We start from the raw sequence: 15,833 nt of genomic DNA, 5'->3' as shown, positions 1-15,833 counted from the left end.
TTTATAGCAGGCAAGTAACAATGGTTGTATATAAATATGTACTACTTTTTCGATACATGACCCACCTCACTCTCTCACAACATGTATAGGAGTGCGTGTTGCAGCCGGCTGTTAATCAGTAGTCCGTTTTTCTTCTCTCCTCCACTCATTCAAAATATAATATTTAAAAGCTTATAGTCCATCTATGTTATCCCATTGTACTTGCTCTAACTAGTCGTCTCGACCAAACAAACGGACACTTTAATTTTTAGGGTTATTATTTTAGTTATTAATAGCTGTGAGCACATCGGGCCGGGCTGCTTGTGCCCTCGTTGGGCTGGACTGCTTGTGCATTGCGGCATGGGGCTGGGCAATATAGGCTGCGAGGACACGTCTCCGCTCCTCCTTCTCTTGTTGGCGTCGCCTCCATCCGGCTCGGCTTCTTCCACCCGTACCCGTAGATTGATTTCCATCCGGGTCCCTTCCGTTCCACGGCAAGTATCCGTCGCACGGTGAGCTACTGCTGCTGCTGCCGCCTAGTCCAATTTCCCTTCTCGTTTATATCGTCCAAAAAAAAAAACTAGGGTTTTACTTTCATCTTCCTCGCCTCGCCTCGCCGCATTGCTCTTGTTCTAGTTGGCGGTGGTTGTCGCCCTCCCCCTCCCCAAACCCTAACGGAAAAGGCTTCTTCAGATTCAGGTCCCCCCCCTCGCCGTCGTCCATGGCGCTGCAGTACGTGGAGGCGCAGCGGCAGGCGCGGCCGGACCTCGCCGACTGGTACGCCGACCTCGCCGACCTCTACCAGCGCAAGCTCTGGCACCAGCTCACCCTCAAGCTCGACCAATTCCTCCAGATCCCGGCCGCACAGGTACCTACCCCCTTCCACTATCCTCTCCACTTCCTCCCCCCTTCCCTCTAGAACCTAGAACCTAGAACCTAGATTTAGATGCAGGCTCCAGATGCGCCGTTAATTGGCATGCGGCAACTCATGCGCCTCACATGCTCCCATTCGATTTCGAGCGCTATTTTGGTCTGATTTGGTCTCCACGGCAATTGCTGTTTATTCTGCAGACTGGCGACACGCTCATACAGCTCTACAACAACTTCATCTCCGATTTCGAAACAAAGATCAATTTGCTCAAACTTGCCCAGTTTGCCGTCATAGCCTCGCGCCAATATCCCGACAAGGATGCCGCCATCGCCTTCCTCGAGGGGATAATCGCCAAGCTTCGCGAAACCAGGGAGCTGCGGATCAATGAGCCTATCCTTCATGTCAAGATGCAGATTGCGGCAATTCACCTCGACAAAGGGAACCACAAGGAGTGCAAGAACCTGCTGGAGGAAGGGAAGACCACCCTGGATGGCATGACTGATGTGGATCCTACGGTCCACGCTAGCTTCTACTGGATATCGTCTCAGTACCATAAGTCGCTCCAAGAGTTTGCTGAGTTCTATAAGAACGCGCTTCTCTATCTGGCCTACACAACCGTAGGGTCTCTCTCACGGTCATTCAAGCTGGTAAGTTTTGCAGTTAACAATTTCATCGATTGTACAGCAGAAGAATGTGTTTTATTCAGTCCTTTATTTTATATAGCCTGAAATGTGCCATGGATGTTATTTCTATGTATATTTGATACCTATTGTCTTGAAACAGGACTTGGCATTTGACCTTTCCCTTGCAGCCTTGCTGGGGGACAACATCTACAACTTCGGGGAATTGTTAGCTCACCCTATTGTAAGTATTGCTTGTCCTTTTGTCAAATTAAGTGTTGCTTGTTCGTGCACGACTTTATTGTTCCCAGCCCTGAATTGACGCATTTGTAGTTTGTTTTTTGCATAGTGCGTATGTCATCTATTCCACTTGCTTCTGGATGCTGTTACATGTATCTTTCCACATACTTGATCGTCCTGATTGCTAAATGACAATTTCTTTTCAATTCTGCACTGCAAGTATAAAAGGGATGGATTTTGAAGTACCCACTGAAACAGGGTGCCTTTCACAGTATCAAACACAAATATAGCAGTATTAATTGTTGAATTATCATTGGCAACTATGTTAGTTGGTGTATGCAGTTATAGGCGAGTGATCAAATTTGAGCTATGCAGAAGTTTGACAGAATAGTTATGAAGCCTTTTGTATACAAAGGCATGCACTATATTTACTCATTGACCATGGTTGTCAGCACAGATGATTCTTTTGGTTAACATAAATATAGCAAACTACCTTTTAGTTGGACAAGTAATTTGGGTGTACTACTACTAATATTACTACTAATATCTGTTTAAGACAAGCTGACTAGTAGCACATGAACGTCGTTCCTTCTGGATTTGAGTTAAACCTATTTGAAACTTCTCATTCCTGAAGTAGTGATATTACTACTAATATCTGTTTAAGACAAGCTGACTAGTAGCACATGAACGTCGTTCCTTCTGGATTTGAGTTAAGCCTATTTGAAACTTCTCATTCCTGAAGTAGTGAAATTACTCTTGTTTGTACCTTATAGATCAATAGTCTTATTGGGACCAAGGTGGAGTGGGTCTATCACATGTTACAAGCGTTCAACACCGGCAACCTAGCTCTCTACCAAGAGCTTTGTGGGGTTCACAATGCTGCTCTTAGTGCACAGCCTGCATTGGTGCAGAATGAACAGAAACTGCTTGAGAAGATCAATATTCTGTGTCTGATGGAGATAATCTTCAGGTACCATTTTTGGGCTATTACTTTCCAATATCACCTCCATTTCCTGTCGTGTTTTTTCCTAATATTTTTTTTGTGTTGCATTTTTTAGCCGGCCATCAGAAGATAGAACTATCCCATTAAGTGTTATTGCCAAGCAGACTAAGCTTTCAACCAACGAAGTGGAATGTCTTCTTATGAAGAGCCTCTCGGTAACTCCATTTCCTACATTCTTCCGCCATAAGATTTCCGTTTCATGTTCATAGAAACTTGTGTATTTTTTTCATGCCTCTTGTTTTATGCTTGCAGTATTTTATGTTATGGCTTGGGAATCAGAACCCAACACATATTTAGACAGTGGGTTGTTATGGAACAACACTTTTTAATAATTCGTGATGTGTTACTGTATTGATATTCAGTTCCTTTCTGTTCACTTGTGACGTACTGTTTAGGGGCTATTAAAAAACTTTTGGGTTTTGATTGCAAATTCAACTGTTGTTGTGTGAGGTATATACAAATGCATACGGATGTATATAGACATAGTTCAGAGTGTAGATTCACTCATTTTGCTCCGTATGTAGTCACTTGTTGAAATCTCTAGAAAGACAAATATTTAGGAATGGAGGGAGTATGAAACAAAAAATATACTATATTATTGGATTTGTATTTGAGAATGCTGGGTGCTATACTCCCTCCATCTGGTTTATTGCCCCCCCGCCCCCCCTCATATTTTGGGTCAAACTTTGGCCATCTGTAAACCTAACAAAATATAAATTATACTCCCTCCGTTCCTAAATATTTGTCTTTTTAGAGGTTTCAAATGGACTACCACATGCGGATGTATATAGACATAGTTTAGAGTGTAGATTCACTCATTTTGCTCCGTATGTAGTCACTTGTTGAAATATCTAGAAAGACAAATATTTAGGAACGGAGGGAGTATGAAACAAAAAATATACTATATTGTTGGATTTGTATTTGAGAGAGGTTTCCCACAATATATTTTTTACGGCATGTAGTTTACATTTTATTAGTTATAAATTTATGGTCAAACTTTAGCCCAAAATAAGAGGGTACTTATAAGCCCGGACGGAGGTGGTACTTCAGATCTGTTTCAGTTTCCTTCCAGATTTTGTGCATCAGTTCCTGTAGTAGTAATGCTGTCCCCGAATGTTCCAGGGAGCCAAAATCGTGCATCCTCTCTAGTTGAAGCAGCAGTGGGGTTCCCTGAATTGCATATCTATTTGAAACACTCACATATTTCCTGTCCATTGCAGGTTCATCTCATAGAAGGAATCATCGATGAAGTCGACAGCACGGTTCATGTTTCGTGGGTCCAGCCTAGAGTACTTGGCATCCCACAGGTGAAGGCGTTGCGTGAGCGCCTGGACTCGTGGGTCGGCAAAGTGCATACCACACTGTTGTCCATCGAGGCAGAGACCCCCGATCTCGTGGCGGCTTAGCTTGTTGGCCAAAAATGATTCTGAATAGGCTTTGGTTGTCAGCAAGGCGGCGGTGTAAAACGAGAGACCATCTGGCTGTGCTGCGCGTGCTAGCTGCTCTTTTCTTGATAACGAAAACTTGTTGCCTTGGGTGTCCTATTGGTCTGGACTTGTAACTTCCTTCTATCATCACGGATCGAAACAGAGAAATCATACCGGCAGAGGGTGTCACTAGTTTTTTCCTGTTGAACTTTATAATCTGTAATCCAGCGGTTTGACATTTTTTCTTCATCCATTGTGCTATGGACATGGACACGCAGGAAAATCTTGCTCATTTTCTTATGTTTGTGCCAGACAATGAAGCCTTTTGAATTCTAGCTGCGTACGGTTTCTAACCATACAACGCGTGGGCCTCATTTTTAATTGCATCAAAGAGCTTCAGATTGTTGTTTCTCACTCTGAAAGCTGCACCCTTGGCTATTGCTTGTAATGCATCATTGCTAAGCATGCATCAAATTCGATTGTGTGATAAATAAACCCAAAATGCAGTATCATACTCTATTTACTTGGTAAATCCTCAAGATAAAACCATACAACTTTGACAACGACAACGCAGCATTTAGTTTCGACTGGCTAGTGGTGAAACCCATAATTTATGGTTTTGGTATATGGATAGCAAGTTTTCATGCATCCCTTCATGTCAAATTTGGTTCATCCCAAACTTTCTTGATATTATTAGCACGTTTTAGCTGTCCGTTATGTACTGAAATTTATGAAGACTTGCATTGAATATGCCTAAAACATTTCAGATGATATTGGATAAGCTTCTTTGACAGATTTAATATACATCAAATATCATGTGAAATGACCCATCATATGTTACTATGTCCAGACAGTCAAAAGAAAATGTTATTACTATGAGGGTGCTTGGATACGTTTTAGTCCCATGACTAAAAGTAGTGGGACTAAAACTTGCTAGCCTCACCCATGCTTGGATCCAAATACTCTCATGGGACTAAAACGTATCCAAAATCAAGTTATTGAGCATTTATTATCCTTCAAACCCTCCAATCCAGAACTCGCATGTGTTAAAGGAAAGGCATTAAATGATGAGAGAGAGGGCTAATACATATTTTAGTAGGTTTCCTATGACTAAAAAATTTTAGTCTCAAAACTAGTCCTAGTCTCTTTTTAGTCAGGGGTGCTTGGAACTTTAGCCTCTAAAAAAACTATTTTTAATCAGACTAAAAATAGTTCTTTGGATCCAAGCACCTTCTTTGTCCAGTACTCGTATTTGGGAGGTTTGCCTGCCGTTTCAGCCTCCTTCCTCCACACGTAACGCAGCGCCGCCGCCGTGCCCGTGCCGGCGGCGTTTGCTTGCTCTGCTCTCCATGCAATTAGGCAGATATCACTGAGCTCCTCCCCGCCCGTGTTCGCGCCTGCAATGCCAGCCTCGCCGTCCCCGCCCACTCGCTGCTTCTATGCTCCACGCCGCACGGAGGCGGACACCGCCGCTCCCTGCCAGGCTCGCCGCCGCCTTCTTCGCCGCCAAGCCCCAGCCCCAGCCGCCCGCCCTGTCGCCGCAGATCGTCGAGGCCGCCGTATCCCGCTGCCCTTCCGACGCCCTCGCGCTCTCCTTCTTCCTCTGGTGCGCCCGCCGCCCCGCCTACTTCCACCCGCCCTCGTCCTTCGACCGCGTCCTCCCCGCCGCCACGCGCCTCGCGTCCCGCCTCGGCACCGCCCCCGCGCTCCTCCGCGAGCTCCAGAGCCTCGGCTGCCCCATCAGGCCCCACACCTTCCTGCTCCTGCTCAGGCTCTACTGGCGCGGCGGCCTGTACCCGCTCGTGCTCCACCTGTTCGACGAAATGCCCCGCTGGGGCTTCCACCACAACGCCTTCGCGCGCAATGTCGTCCTCGACGTACTGCTCAGGACCGGCTGCGTCGATGATGCGTTGCGCTTCGTGCAGGGCAACCCGTCGCCCAACTACCTCACCTATGCCATTGTCCTGACTCATCTCTCCAGAGCCAGGGATTGGTCAGGGTTGCGCGTCTGTTTCACAGCTATGCTGAGCCAAGGTTTTCTCCCCAGCGCCACTTCTCTCGCCTCGGTCTTTGCCTGTTGCAGTAAGGCTGGTACCATGGCCGAGCTACAACAGCTGCTGTCCTATGCGCTTGTCTCGGGCCAGCAGCTCAGTCCGGCCATGTGGACGTGTCTCATCGCTCGTATGTGCAGTGAGGGAAGGCTAGATGAGGCCTGTAAAACTCTTGGAAATATGGTGCGTTCTGGCTCTTCACCAACAGTGGTGACTTACACACCGCTTGTCAGAGGTCTCTTCCGAGCTGGGAGGCATGACATTGCCAGTGAGCTGCTGGGATCCATGGCATCCAACGGTTGCACCCCAGACCTTGTTATGTATAATGTTCTGATGGACTGCATGATGAGGGAGAGGAGGTACGATGAGGCCATAGACATCTACCTACATCTTCATGGGAGCCAGATAAAGCCGGATGCATACACTTTGTCTACTTTGGTTCAGGTATTGCAGTTGTCACGGAACATAGATCTTCTCCCTAGGTTAATCCTGGGCTTGGATATCTCTTATGATCTTGTGGCTTGCAATTCTATGCTGAGTGCTCTGTGCAAGTCAGGGTTTCCATCCGAAGCCCTTCAGTTCTACATCGATATGATTGGTTTGGGCATCAGGCCAGACAGCTACAGTTATGTTGGATTGTTGGATAGTTTGTGTCACTTGGGAAGGATAGATCATGCAGTCAACCTCTACCGCAGTGTTGTCACAAGCAATCCTGATTCAGACGCCTACGTCCATGCAGCCATCCTCCGTGGCCTTGTTAGAAGGGGCCAGAACATAATGGCATTTAGGATTCTCAGGGAGGCTGTGCGTCAAAATTATGCACTTGATACCGTGTGCTACACCATTGTTCTGCATGGTCTATTCCGAGGTCATTTTGTTCAAGAGGCTCGTGATTTGTTTGACAAGATGAAGGATTCAGGAGTTGCTTCCAACACTTGTACATACAATGTAATGCTTCGTGGACTGTGTAGAGCCAGGGATATGCTTGCAGTCACGCAGTTACTAACAGAAATGGAAGGCGCCAATGTTCACATGGATAGTACCTCATTCAACGTGGTAGTTGTGCTCTTAGTCAAATTGCAGCGCATCAGTTCGGCAACAGCTTTGATCAGAGAAATGCTCAATCTAGGCATGAAACTTAGCACCAAAACTTGCTGGTTACTTTCTCAATCAATTGGTCATAGATTCGTTTTGGAGGATTCTATCAGTGCTGAAAGTGATGTGTCTGACTCAACATGCGATCTGCTTGTATGCTCAGCTTCATAGTCTACTTTTCGATGGAACAAGCATGCTGTTTATGGTATCTCCACTTTTGTGATGTAATTGATACAAAATATAAAATACTGAAGGCTGGAGAAATTCTAAATGAATTTCTACCACGCAGAGATCCTTGCTATAACATTTTCCCTTGGAAGCGCCCAACAAAAATTACCATAATTATTGAAGAGATGTTTACCTCGTAGGTACATACCTTTTGAATATCATCCCACCATTACGTTGATAAATTTTAAAATATATCCATAACCTTGGGTTCTACTCAGATGCAGGTTGGTGAGACATGTGCAGTTTGATTTAACACCGAGAATGAGGCAGTCTGTTTTTGTCAATATTGGATCTTTCCATGAAACAATGCTGATGTACTATATTTCAAGAGGCTTACACCTAAATGATTTTGCAATGCCGCCCATGGACTAGATTTGAAAGAAATTTCAGGTATACTTTAGTTGTTTCTCCACAGCAATTTTCAAATTGTACCCTTATGCATTCTCTTCAGAATATAGTTTAATAGTGTATGATCGTTACATAAGTTTGAACTATGCAATGCACATTTTTTTTAACTATTTGCAGTTTAGGGATTTCCCAGTCCATTTTTTATTAATTTGCGTTGATGTATTATTTTTACAAAGAAAATGGCATTTCTGTATCCGTTTTAGCACTGTCATGTCTATATATTATATGGAATATGCACAAACATTTCTATGATATCGCTATTGGTCTCAATAGGAGTGGTGAGCTCCAACTCTGAATTGTAGGAAGTTGTATCCCTAAAGGTCAGGTACTTGTAAGCTATGACAATCATATTTTGTCAAGAAAGATAGTAAGAGTTGTGACCAAAGAATGACATTCAGCTCAAATGCAAGAGATTGTGTAATGTAAATTATTGACATACTGACAAAACATTACAACCAAAAATAATGATAATATACTAGAGATATCCTATGCCAATTGTTGTAACTTGATCTGGATTCAGCTGCAGATTAACCCATCATGTTATGCAGAATGTGGTTCATAGAGTGCCCTTTTGGCCTGCTAGGGAACCCAATATTGTACTGTTGTCTTCAGCAATCAGTATGTGAATCCAACAAGAGCTATGAAGCTTCAGCATGAATTGGGTCAAGGGAAAGAGAATGACCCGCCTAACTGTTGATTGGCAGCTGACGATGGAGGATTGATTGCAATCCAGAGCAATGAAATAGTGATGGAAACTAATCCAGCCCAGACATACACAATGGTGGGTGTCCTGCCTCTCCTGCCCATGAGCCCCTTTGCAAATGGATATAAATGGGCAAGCACCCAGAAGCTGAAAAACACTCCACCAAGAAGCTTGCTCCATTGCGGGATTGTGCTGTAAATTGTGCGGCTGAAGCCAACAGCAATGGCAACAAGGTTCACCATGATGATGGTGAGAGGTGGTATCATCAATGAAGTCCACTTTACTTCGTAGAGTTCTGCAAATTCATCATCGATATCGTCACCCACCTGCTTTGATGTGAGTGTGAATGAGATCTCAATCCCTGCAACAACTTTCAGTAGACCTTGCATCACAGCAGCTAGGTGAGCACTAGTTCCACCAATAAGCCAGAATTGTTCATTTCGCCACCACTCTTCCAGTGCAATTCCAGACCACTTGATCTCCAGCATGGCCAGGAGACAAAGCGTGACGGTGATGATAAGTAGGTATGTCAGGAAGGTGACATTGAGTGTTTGCACAATGAACTGCCCTGAGAAAAGGGAGAGTGCTGGAAGGAAGCAGTAGACAATGAGGAAGATGGATGTGAAGGGATATATGCCAACATTGAGGTATGCAATCCTTTGTAGTACCTGTGAACCAAAAATGGTTTGTCATATTTTTGGTGAGTCTACTTTAGTAAGGGATAGAAATAGAAAGTCTAGAGGGGCATATACCTTCATTTTGGAGCTGGCAAACAATGCATTGTTCCGAGAGAAAAAGATCTCGACAGAACCAGTAGCCCACCGAAGCACCTGGTGAAGACGATCTGTGAGATTGATAGGGGCAGTGCCGCGGAAGGCATCACGCTGTGTGACACAGTACACTGACTTCCATCCACGATTATGCATGCGGTACCCTGTCACAACATCCTCAGTGACAGATCCATAGATCCACCCCACACGAGTGCCCCACTCTGTCTTCTCCTCATACCAACATGAAACTACACTGATTGCTTCTGCCACAATGGATGCATCCAGTATTTCACGTGGAATTGTTAGAGCACCAGGTGGACGCCCATTCTTGACAGATGGATGGTCAGCCAAGGGCCTTCCCTGGAACTCTGCTACTGGGATGGAGTCAATCAGAAAGCTGGAATTTCCAAACTTCTTCGGGAATGTGGCGAGGTTCATGCTGTCCCCGTCAAAATCACCCATACGGAGAGCCATTGTCTCCTCGGGATTAGCATTGGAAGCAGATGCCTTGCGGCGTCGTGGGAGGCAGCAACCACAAAAGCCTGGGCTGTGATCCTTGGAACGAGGTGGGTCAAAGCCATATAGGGCGATTCGCCGGAAGAGGCACCCAGTGCCGACATACACTGGTCCTTGCAGACCATCAAGAGCACGCATGTTTATATCAAAGAAAACAGTATTGTGGTTAGCATACCGGTCAGAAGGGTCAATACCTTCAAACCTCTGAGGGAACTGCACATAGCAGAGTCGGTCACCACCACGGTCCATCATGAAGCACATGCCCTCCCTGAAGGCCTTTGAGTTGTAAACGTAGTGATCACAGTCCAGATTAAGAATGAAGGGACCATTGGACATGATGGCTGATGCACGAACCAATGCATTCATGGCACCTGCTTTCTTGTTGTGATCATATCCCGGACGTTTCTCACGTGACATGTACACCAGCATTGGAAGTCTTGTATCCACTCCTGAAAAGTCAAGAGGTGACTTTTCAATGTTCCCATACATTGGCATGTCACTTGGTGGTTTCAGCATAACCTGTGATATAGAAGAAACATGTAAATAACTAGGTCTAGACCAAAAATTGTGTTTACACGATCGTCATCAAATCAGTACCTGTATGATTCCTGCATGATCACCACGTGCATGATCTTGTGACGGATGAATCCATGTACCGGGCCAGTGAGTGCTATCAGCCATCCATGTTGCCTTGGGAATCTTCACTGGCTCAAATTGCTCATCACCTCCAGCCTTGATCTTTTCCCTTTGAAGATTCATTGCCTGGATTTCCTCACGGGCATGGTATGCATCAGAGCGGCGCCTGATGGAATCTGGCAAGCCATTAACGCGGACCTTGAACTCATCATACTCACGCTTGATCCTTCTCCTGTCCTTTACAAAGTCAGCCTTCACCTTATTCTTGAAAGGATCTCTCTTCAGGTTGAAGTAGCTGTCCGGGTTCCTGGGTTCAATGTCATGCTTCCTGCAGAATGGCACCCAGAAATTAGCAAAGCTTGCTGCCTCAGCCATCGCCTCGAAGGTCAGCAGTGCCCCTCCATCATCTGACACATAACATGCAAGCTTATCGACAGGGTAGTCAACTGCAAGGATTGAGAGAATTGTGTTTGCTGTGACCAGGACCGGCTCCTTTTCTGGATCAGCAGTTGACACAAAGATATCAATTCCAGGGAGATCAGATTTGCCTGTTGGATTGCTCGGCGTTGGTGTCTCAAACTTTTCTTTAAGCACAGAGAGATCTGTAGCACGGTTGATAGGGCAAAGCTTTGGAAGCTGGTCCAACACCCATGACAATGCGAACCAGAGCTCACAAACAATTGACATTCCCCAGAGCCAGATGGCATCATCATTTTGATGCTTGATACGCCACATGAGGAAGAAGGCCAGTGCAACCAAGCGGATGAGGACAAGGAGCCTGCATGCAAGAGACAGTTCAGACAAGAGGATGGTATCACAAAAAAGCAATGCACCTAGGTGTTGTCATGTACTCCCTCCATTCCAGAATATAAGGTCCGCACGCCTTTTGAGATTTAAGTTTGACCATAAATTTAACCAATGCAATGTGGGTTATGTGTCATAAAAATATACCATTAAATTCATATTCAAAAGAAATTTTCAATGGTATAATTTTTTAGTAACATGATTTATGCATTATTGGTTTAATTGATGGTCAAAGCTAAATCTCAAAAAATGCGTGCACCTTATATTCTGGAATGGAGGGAGTATTAATAAATATCGGTATATTTTCTGTGTAACTGAAATTTGAACCAACAAGTAGTAGAATACTATGCAAGTGTGGGATCTTTGCACTTTCTTTTCAACTGCTATATGTGGATTTTTTTAAAGTTTTGTGACAGAGAACACATTTAACTAGTCTGTGTGCACATGCTATGGTATTTGGAAGAAAATTGCAAGCTTACTGTACAGGCACACTTTTTGACTAGTCTATACACATACTATGATCTTTGGCTGAAACTGACAACTCAGTCACTTTATATATGCATTTGATTGGTATTGAAACCAATTGGTATAGTAGGGCTATTTACTTGGCTTCCTTGTAGCATTTCTCTTTGCTAGACTACATTTACTTGAAGGTTAACAGCATTTGGCTCTAATCACTTTTTAACACCATCAATTTTATTAGGGGTTGGCCTAATGAGAGGGTAATGCAAAACTGCAGTTCCTTTAGTTTAATGTAAAATCAATTGATTCATTATTCTTGTGTTGGTGGGTAAGCCAGCATACTTCTTGTTTAGGCATTAACCCGTACATATAACTTTTGATTGGCAGGTAACAGTAATGGCACATGTTTTTAAGGAAAAAAGATGGCACCTGTAAGGACTGATGACAGCAGCTGGAATCTGGAGCTTGCGGGTGAGTGGCCGCCATGGTTTAGACATGAGCTCCTTGGGGTGCCCTGGTACTCCATTTCTGCCATCATCATCCACATTGTCGTCTGGCCAAATGGCATTACCATAGCCATATGTCCCCTTGGTCTCAAAGAGCCAGCGGTTATGGTCAAACTCACCGGACTGGTTGTTCATAGTGCCCTGCTTCACCAACGAAAGACGCCTCTCCATCTTGCCCCCTGGCCCATGTGGCAGCGAGAGAGCCCGTGTCAGCTCATTGCTGGAGTTGGAGAGGACTTCTTCCCACTCGGTGTGCTTGTAAAGCTCTTTGCACCCGGGGCAGACACCGCCGCCACCCTTGACGGCGTCGGTGAAGCAGTCGACGCAGATTTTGAAGTCACACTCACAGGGGAGGATGTCCTCCCCACGGCCGTTGCGCATGATCTTGCTGTCGCATCCCTCGACCATGCAGATGGAGCCCTTGGGGCCAGATCGACCCATGTCGGAGTCAGGGCCCTGCTTGTCCATGACATGGGCACGGGTGACGCTGTTGAAGCCGCCGGTGAAGAGCGAGCTGGAGACGTATTGCTCGTCGGCCTTGGTGCCGTCCTCCTCCATGGGCTGGTTGTCAGGCGTCATGGGGATGTGGACATGGTAGTCCTGGAAGTCGACGCTGCTGATCTCTGAGTCGAGGTCGTCGCGCGAGTAGCTGATGAAGCGCCCAGACTCGGTTCGCCGCCCAAAGACCACCTGCGGCGCCGATGTTGGTGCCGTCGGTGGCTTGCTGGGGCCGTGCGGCGGCACGCGGCTGGAGCCGCTGTTCTTGAGGATTCCCTTGGACCCCATGGCCTCCTCCGTATGCGCTCTTCACTGTTGACTCTTCTTCCTCGTGATGTTGTTGCTATGCTGTTATCTTGTGGCTGATCTGCAGGATGAATAATATGCCGAAACAAAGGAAAACATTGACATTAGTCTCGCTGTAGGCCAAGACATATTTGGAAAGCACAGCATATAGGAAATCAAATCGTAATCGGCAGATCATAACAAGCAATAAACGCAGCCTGGGTGACGCAAAAACGAAATTCAAATGGATGCATGCAGGTTGTTTCCCTCTTTTTTTTCCTCCAGGAAAAGGGGGAGAATAAATGGCAAGAGTATTTTGCTTGGTAAGGAAAGGAAAATGATGAATCAGTAGATTACATAGAGGGTGCATGCAATCAGGAAGGCTGATTGGGAATGTAGAACGAGAGTAAAGGAAGGTTACCTTTGCCTCCTCATCTGTTGTGGTGCGGCAATGGCGATGGAATGGGAAGAAAGGTACTGGGGAGGTTCACGGCCATGGCCATGGCTGTATTTGAATGGTTCCATCCAATCAGCCAACCGGAGTGGAATCGAAGAGGTGCGTCAATACTGGGGAGGCGCCAAGGAGAGGGGCGCACGACTACTCGGTGCTCATGCATGATGCATACATTCATACTACTACTACATGCGATGCAATCATCAGTCCCGTTCATACCGATGTATGCCTGCTTGCTTAATTATAACTTAATCATCCACACCTGATACCTGCTTTTACTAATTCTTTTATATATCTGCCACCACTATCCTTATTACTGCAACTTGGTTTTACCTTGTCCATCAGTCAATGATGTCTCTCTCACCTAGACACTGACCGTGTAATTTGTTTTTGTCTTTTTGATTTGCACCAGAGGGCCCAAGTCGTGCAGTGAAAACTGAGTCAACCCCCCCAACACACGGTGGGTAGCTTCGCGCAACAAACGTCCAGGCTCGTGGTCAAAGCATCAATCAATGCATCGTGCTCGCTACTCCGACTCCTCACTGACATCACACACCCTGCAATCCAACCGCCAAATTCCATTCATGGACAAATACGTAGAAAGGAAGATATGTATAAATAGATTCATTTCGATACGCTGTACATGCAAATCATGCAATTTCATGCCTGTCATGATTCTTTTTTCTGGTGTCTACATTATTTTTCCTGTGCCAGACTTGCTTCAGATTTGAGCATTTGTCGTACGTACGCTCTGTTTCGCTTCTCCCATGCCCATACACCTGCAGGTTCAGGCACACGGGTTTGGTTTCCAATTTTTTTGATAATATGCATGCGCGAGGCCACTTCAGCAACCAACGCACGGATACTATGAGAAAAGATAACACGTTCCGGAGGTCAACTCTGTCGAATTTTTCAAGTATCAACAACATGCATGGCATTACTTCACATGCATCCTGCGAGTTGCGCACACGACCAATCTTGTTTCCAACTCACGTTTTATAACATGATCAAATCTATGCAAGTTTAATTTTCTCAAATCGTAATATACGGGCACACTCCACATGGTCTTCGTATGCTGTTGGGACACCCTCGTCCTCCACAAAATGTGGTGGTTTCTGAGTCTGGGGAAGTCATGTAGCTCCTCATTGATTTTTTGGGTCAAATTGTGACGCATATGCTTGAGCCAGCACTAGGTGTGCCAGCAGAAATACGAGATATCTCCCCTCTATCCCCAACCCCCTAACCCCCGCCGGGACCCAGGTAGGATGAAGGGGAATTTGGGACAAGAAATCGAGTAATCAAGGGAACAAGGTAGGGTTTAAGGCCAGAACCATAGGTGAAAGGGCATGTAGCCGCTAAGTGTGGTTTTGATAATTAATGACTATCTCAATAGACTAATGCTTTCACTGAGGTATATTTGAAGGGATTTACATAGGTGGAGCCTTAAGGATGATTGTCATAAAGATGAAGATTTGCTCTTAGCTTTGGTATCGAATGACAATTCCTATGGAGCATCAATGGCATTGTATCCCATATGAAGAAATGTTCCATAGTGATGCATGAAGCATGTTGGATTTATTTGGGAAGAGTTCCATCAAAAGCCTCTCAAGGAAGTCCTCATGGTATCCTCTCTGCTTACCCCGTGCGCACAGGGTCCAGGAAAAATCTCTCTGGACACCCCGTGCACATGGGGTCGAGTGTTAAACTCTATGGATACCCCATGTGCACGGGGTCACGGACCCCTGTGCCCACGAGGCCTAGGGTCTGACTCTCGGGGTCTCATGTCTAGTGAGGATACTTGTTGGTCTTTGGATGTATCTAATGGAGCCATCAATATTGATATCGATGCCTAACCAAATATGTTCAAGGTGGAGTCCATTGAAGGATCTCAAAGGTTGACACATTTGGGCCTATAAGGATCAAGGTCTTGAGAGTATGATTAAAGAGAAGAATTCAAGCTATGGTATCAAGAGAAGATCATGATGAGCTCATGCGTTGGATTCTCATTGATCATGTCTTGAAGCAAAAACTAGAGTGAAGAATTCATTGTGCCTCTCAAGAGTTTGTGATGGGGGCATTTAGAAGAGAAAGTGATGACCAATATGATGTTCATGGTGAAACTTGATATGGTCATGAAAGAGTAATTGGTGATCTAGTCTTGAAGCAATGAAGTAAAATGAAGAGTTCATTATGGCTTTCAAGAAACCAATATAGATCTTGAAGTAAAGATGTTGGTTGACCAAGATGAAGCTCGAAGATTGTATCTAGATGCAGTGG

At 45.3% G+C, this 15,833-nt stretch overlaps 3 protein-coding genes across 14 annotated transcripts; 2 read left to right on the top strand and 1 right to left on the bottom strand.

The window, feature by feature from the left end:
- Positions 1 to 310: 310 nt before the first annotated feature.
- On the top strand, positions 311 to 4,475 carry LOC125512021 (26S proteasome non-ATPase regulatory subunit 13 homolog B). Of its 2 annotated transcripts, XM_048677160.2 has the most exons (7): positions 311 to 491; positions 673 to 847; positions 1,051 to 1,497; positions 1,634 to 1,714; positions 2,484 to 2,680; positions 2,769 to 2,868; positions 3,934 to 4,475. In XM_048677160.2, exons 1-7 carry the CDS (start codon positions 340 to 342, stop codon positions 4,117 to 4,119), a joined length of 1,338 nt encoding a protein of 445 aa, XP_048533117.1. In that variant the 5' UTR covers positions 311 to 339; the 3' UTR covers positions 4,120 to 4,475. The 2 variants fall into 2 exon arrangements, with proteins under 2 accessions (XP_048533117.1, XP_048533119.1); XM_048677162.2 differs by lacking the exon at positions 311 to 491 and having other exon boundaries at positions 511 to 847.
- Positions 4,476 to 5,375: 900 nt separating this feature from the next.
- Positions 5,376 to 14,287, top strand: LOC125511965 (Pentatricopeptide repeat (PPR) superfamily protein). 11 transcript variants are annotated; one of them, XM_087521287.1, is made up of 5 exons: positions 5,376 to 7,654; positions 7,733 to 7,904; positions 12,201 to 13,115; positions 13,243 to 13,779; positions 13,969 to 14,287. In XM_087521287.1, the coding sequence occupies exon 1, from the start codon at positions 5,580 to 5,582 to the stop codon at positions 7,455 to 7,457; it is 1,878 nt and encodes a 625-aa protein (XP_087377413.1). In that variant the 5' UTR covers positions 5,376 to 5,579; the 3' UTR covers positions 7,458 to 7,654; positions 7,733 to 7,904; positions 12,201 to 13,115; positions 13,243 to 13,779; positions 13,969 to 14,287. The 11 variants fall into 11 exon arrangements, with proteins under 11 accessions (XP_087377413.1, XP_087377411.1, XP_087377409.1 ...); XM_087521285.1 differs by adding an exon at positions 8,471 to 11,358 and having other exon boundaries at positions 12,201 to 13,779; XM_087521283.1 differs by adding an exon at positions 8,471 to 11,420 and having other exon boundaries at positions 12,201 to 13,779.
- On the bottom strand, positions 8,311 to 13,663 carry LOC125511949 (cellulose synthase-like protein D1). The gene is made up of 5 exons (XM_048677153.2): positions 13,524 to 13,663; positions 12,243 to 13,184; positions 10,509 to 11,325; positions 9,378 to 10,430; positions 8,311 to 9,293 (listed from the first exon to the last, which is right to left on the bottom strand). The coding sequence occupies exons 2-5, from the start codon at positions 13,103 to 13,105 to the stop codon at positions 8,586 to 8,588; spliced, it is 3,441 nt and encodes a 1,146-aa protein (XP_048533110.1). The 5' UTR covers positions 13,106 to 13,184; positions 13,524 to 13,663; the 3' UTR covers positions 8,311 to 8,585.
- Positions 14,288 to 15,833: the final 1,546 nt, after the last annotated feature.

Source organism: Triticum urartu, chromosome 1A (assembly GCF_056163025.1).
Source record: "Triticum urartu cultivar PI428250 chromosome 1A, HENAU_Tu73, whole genome shotgun sequence".
In the NCBI taxonomy this organism is placed as follows: Eukaryota; Viridiplantae; Streptophyta; class Magnoliopsida; order Poales; family Poaceae; genus Triticum; species Triticum urartu.
Note: the sequence above shows the minus strand (reverse complement) of the source record. Positions and strands in the feature narration are given on the sequence as shown.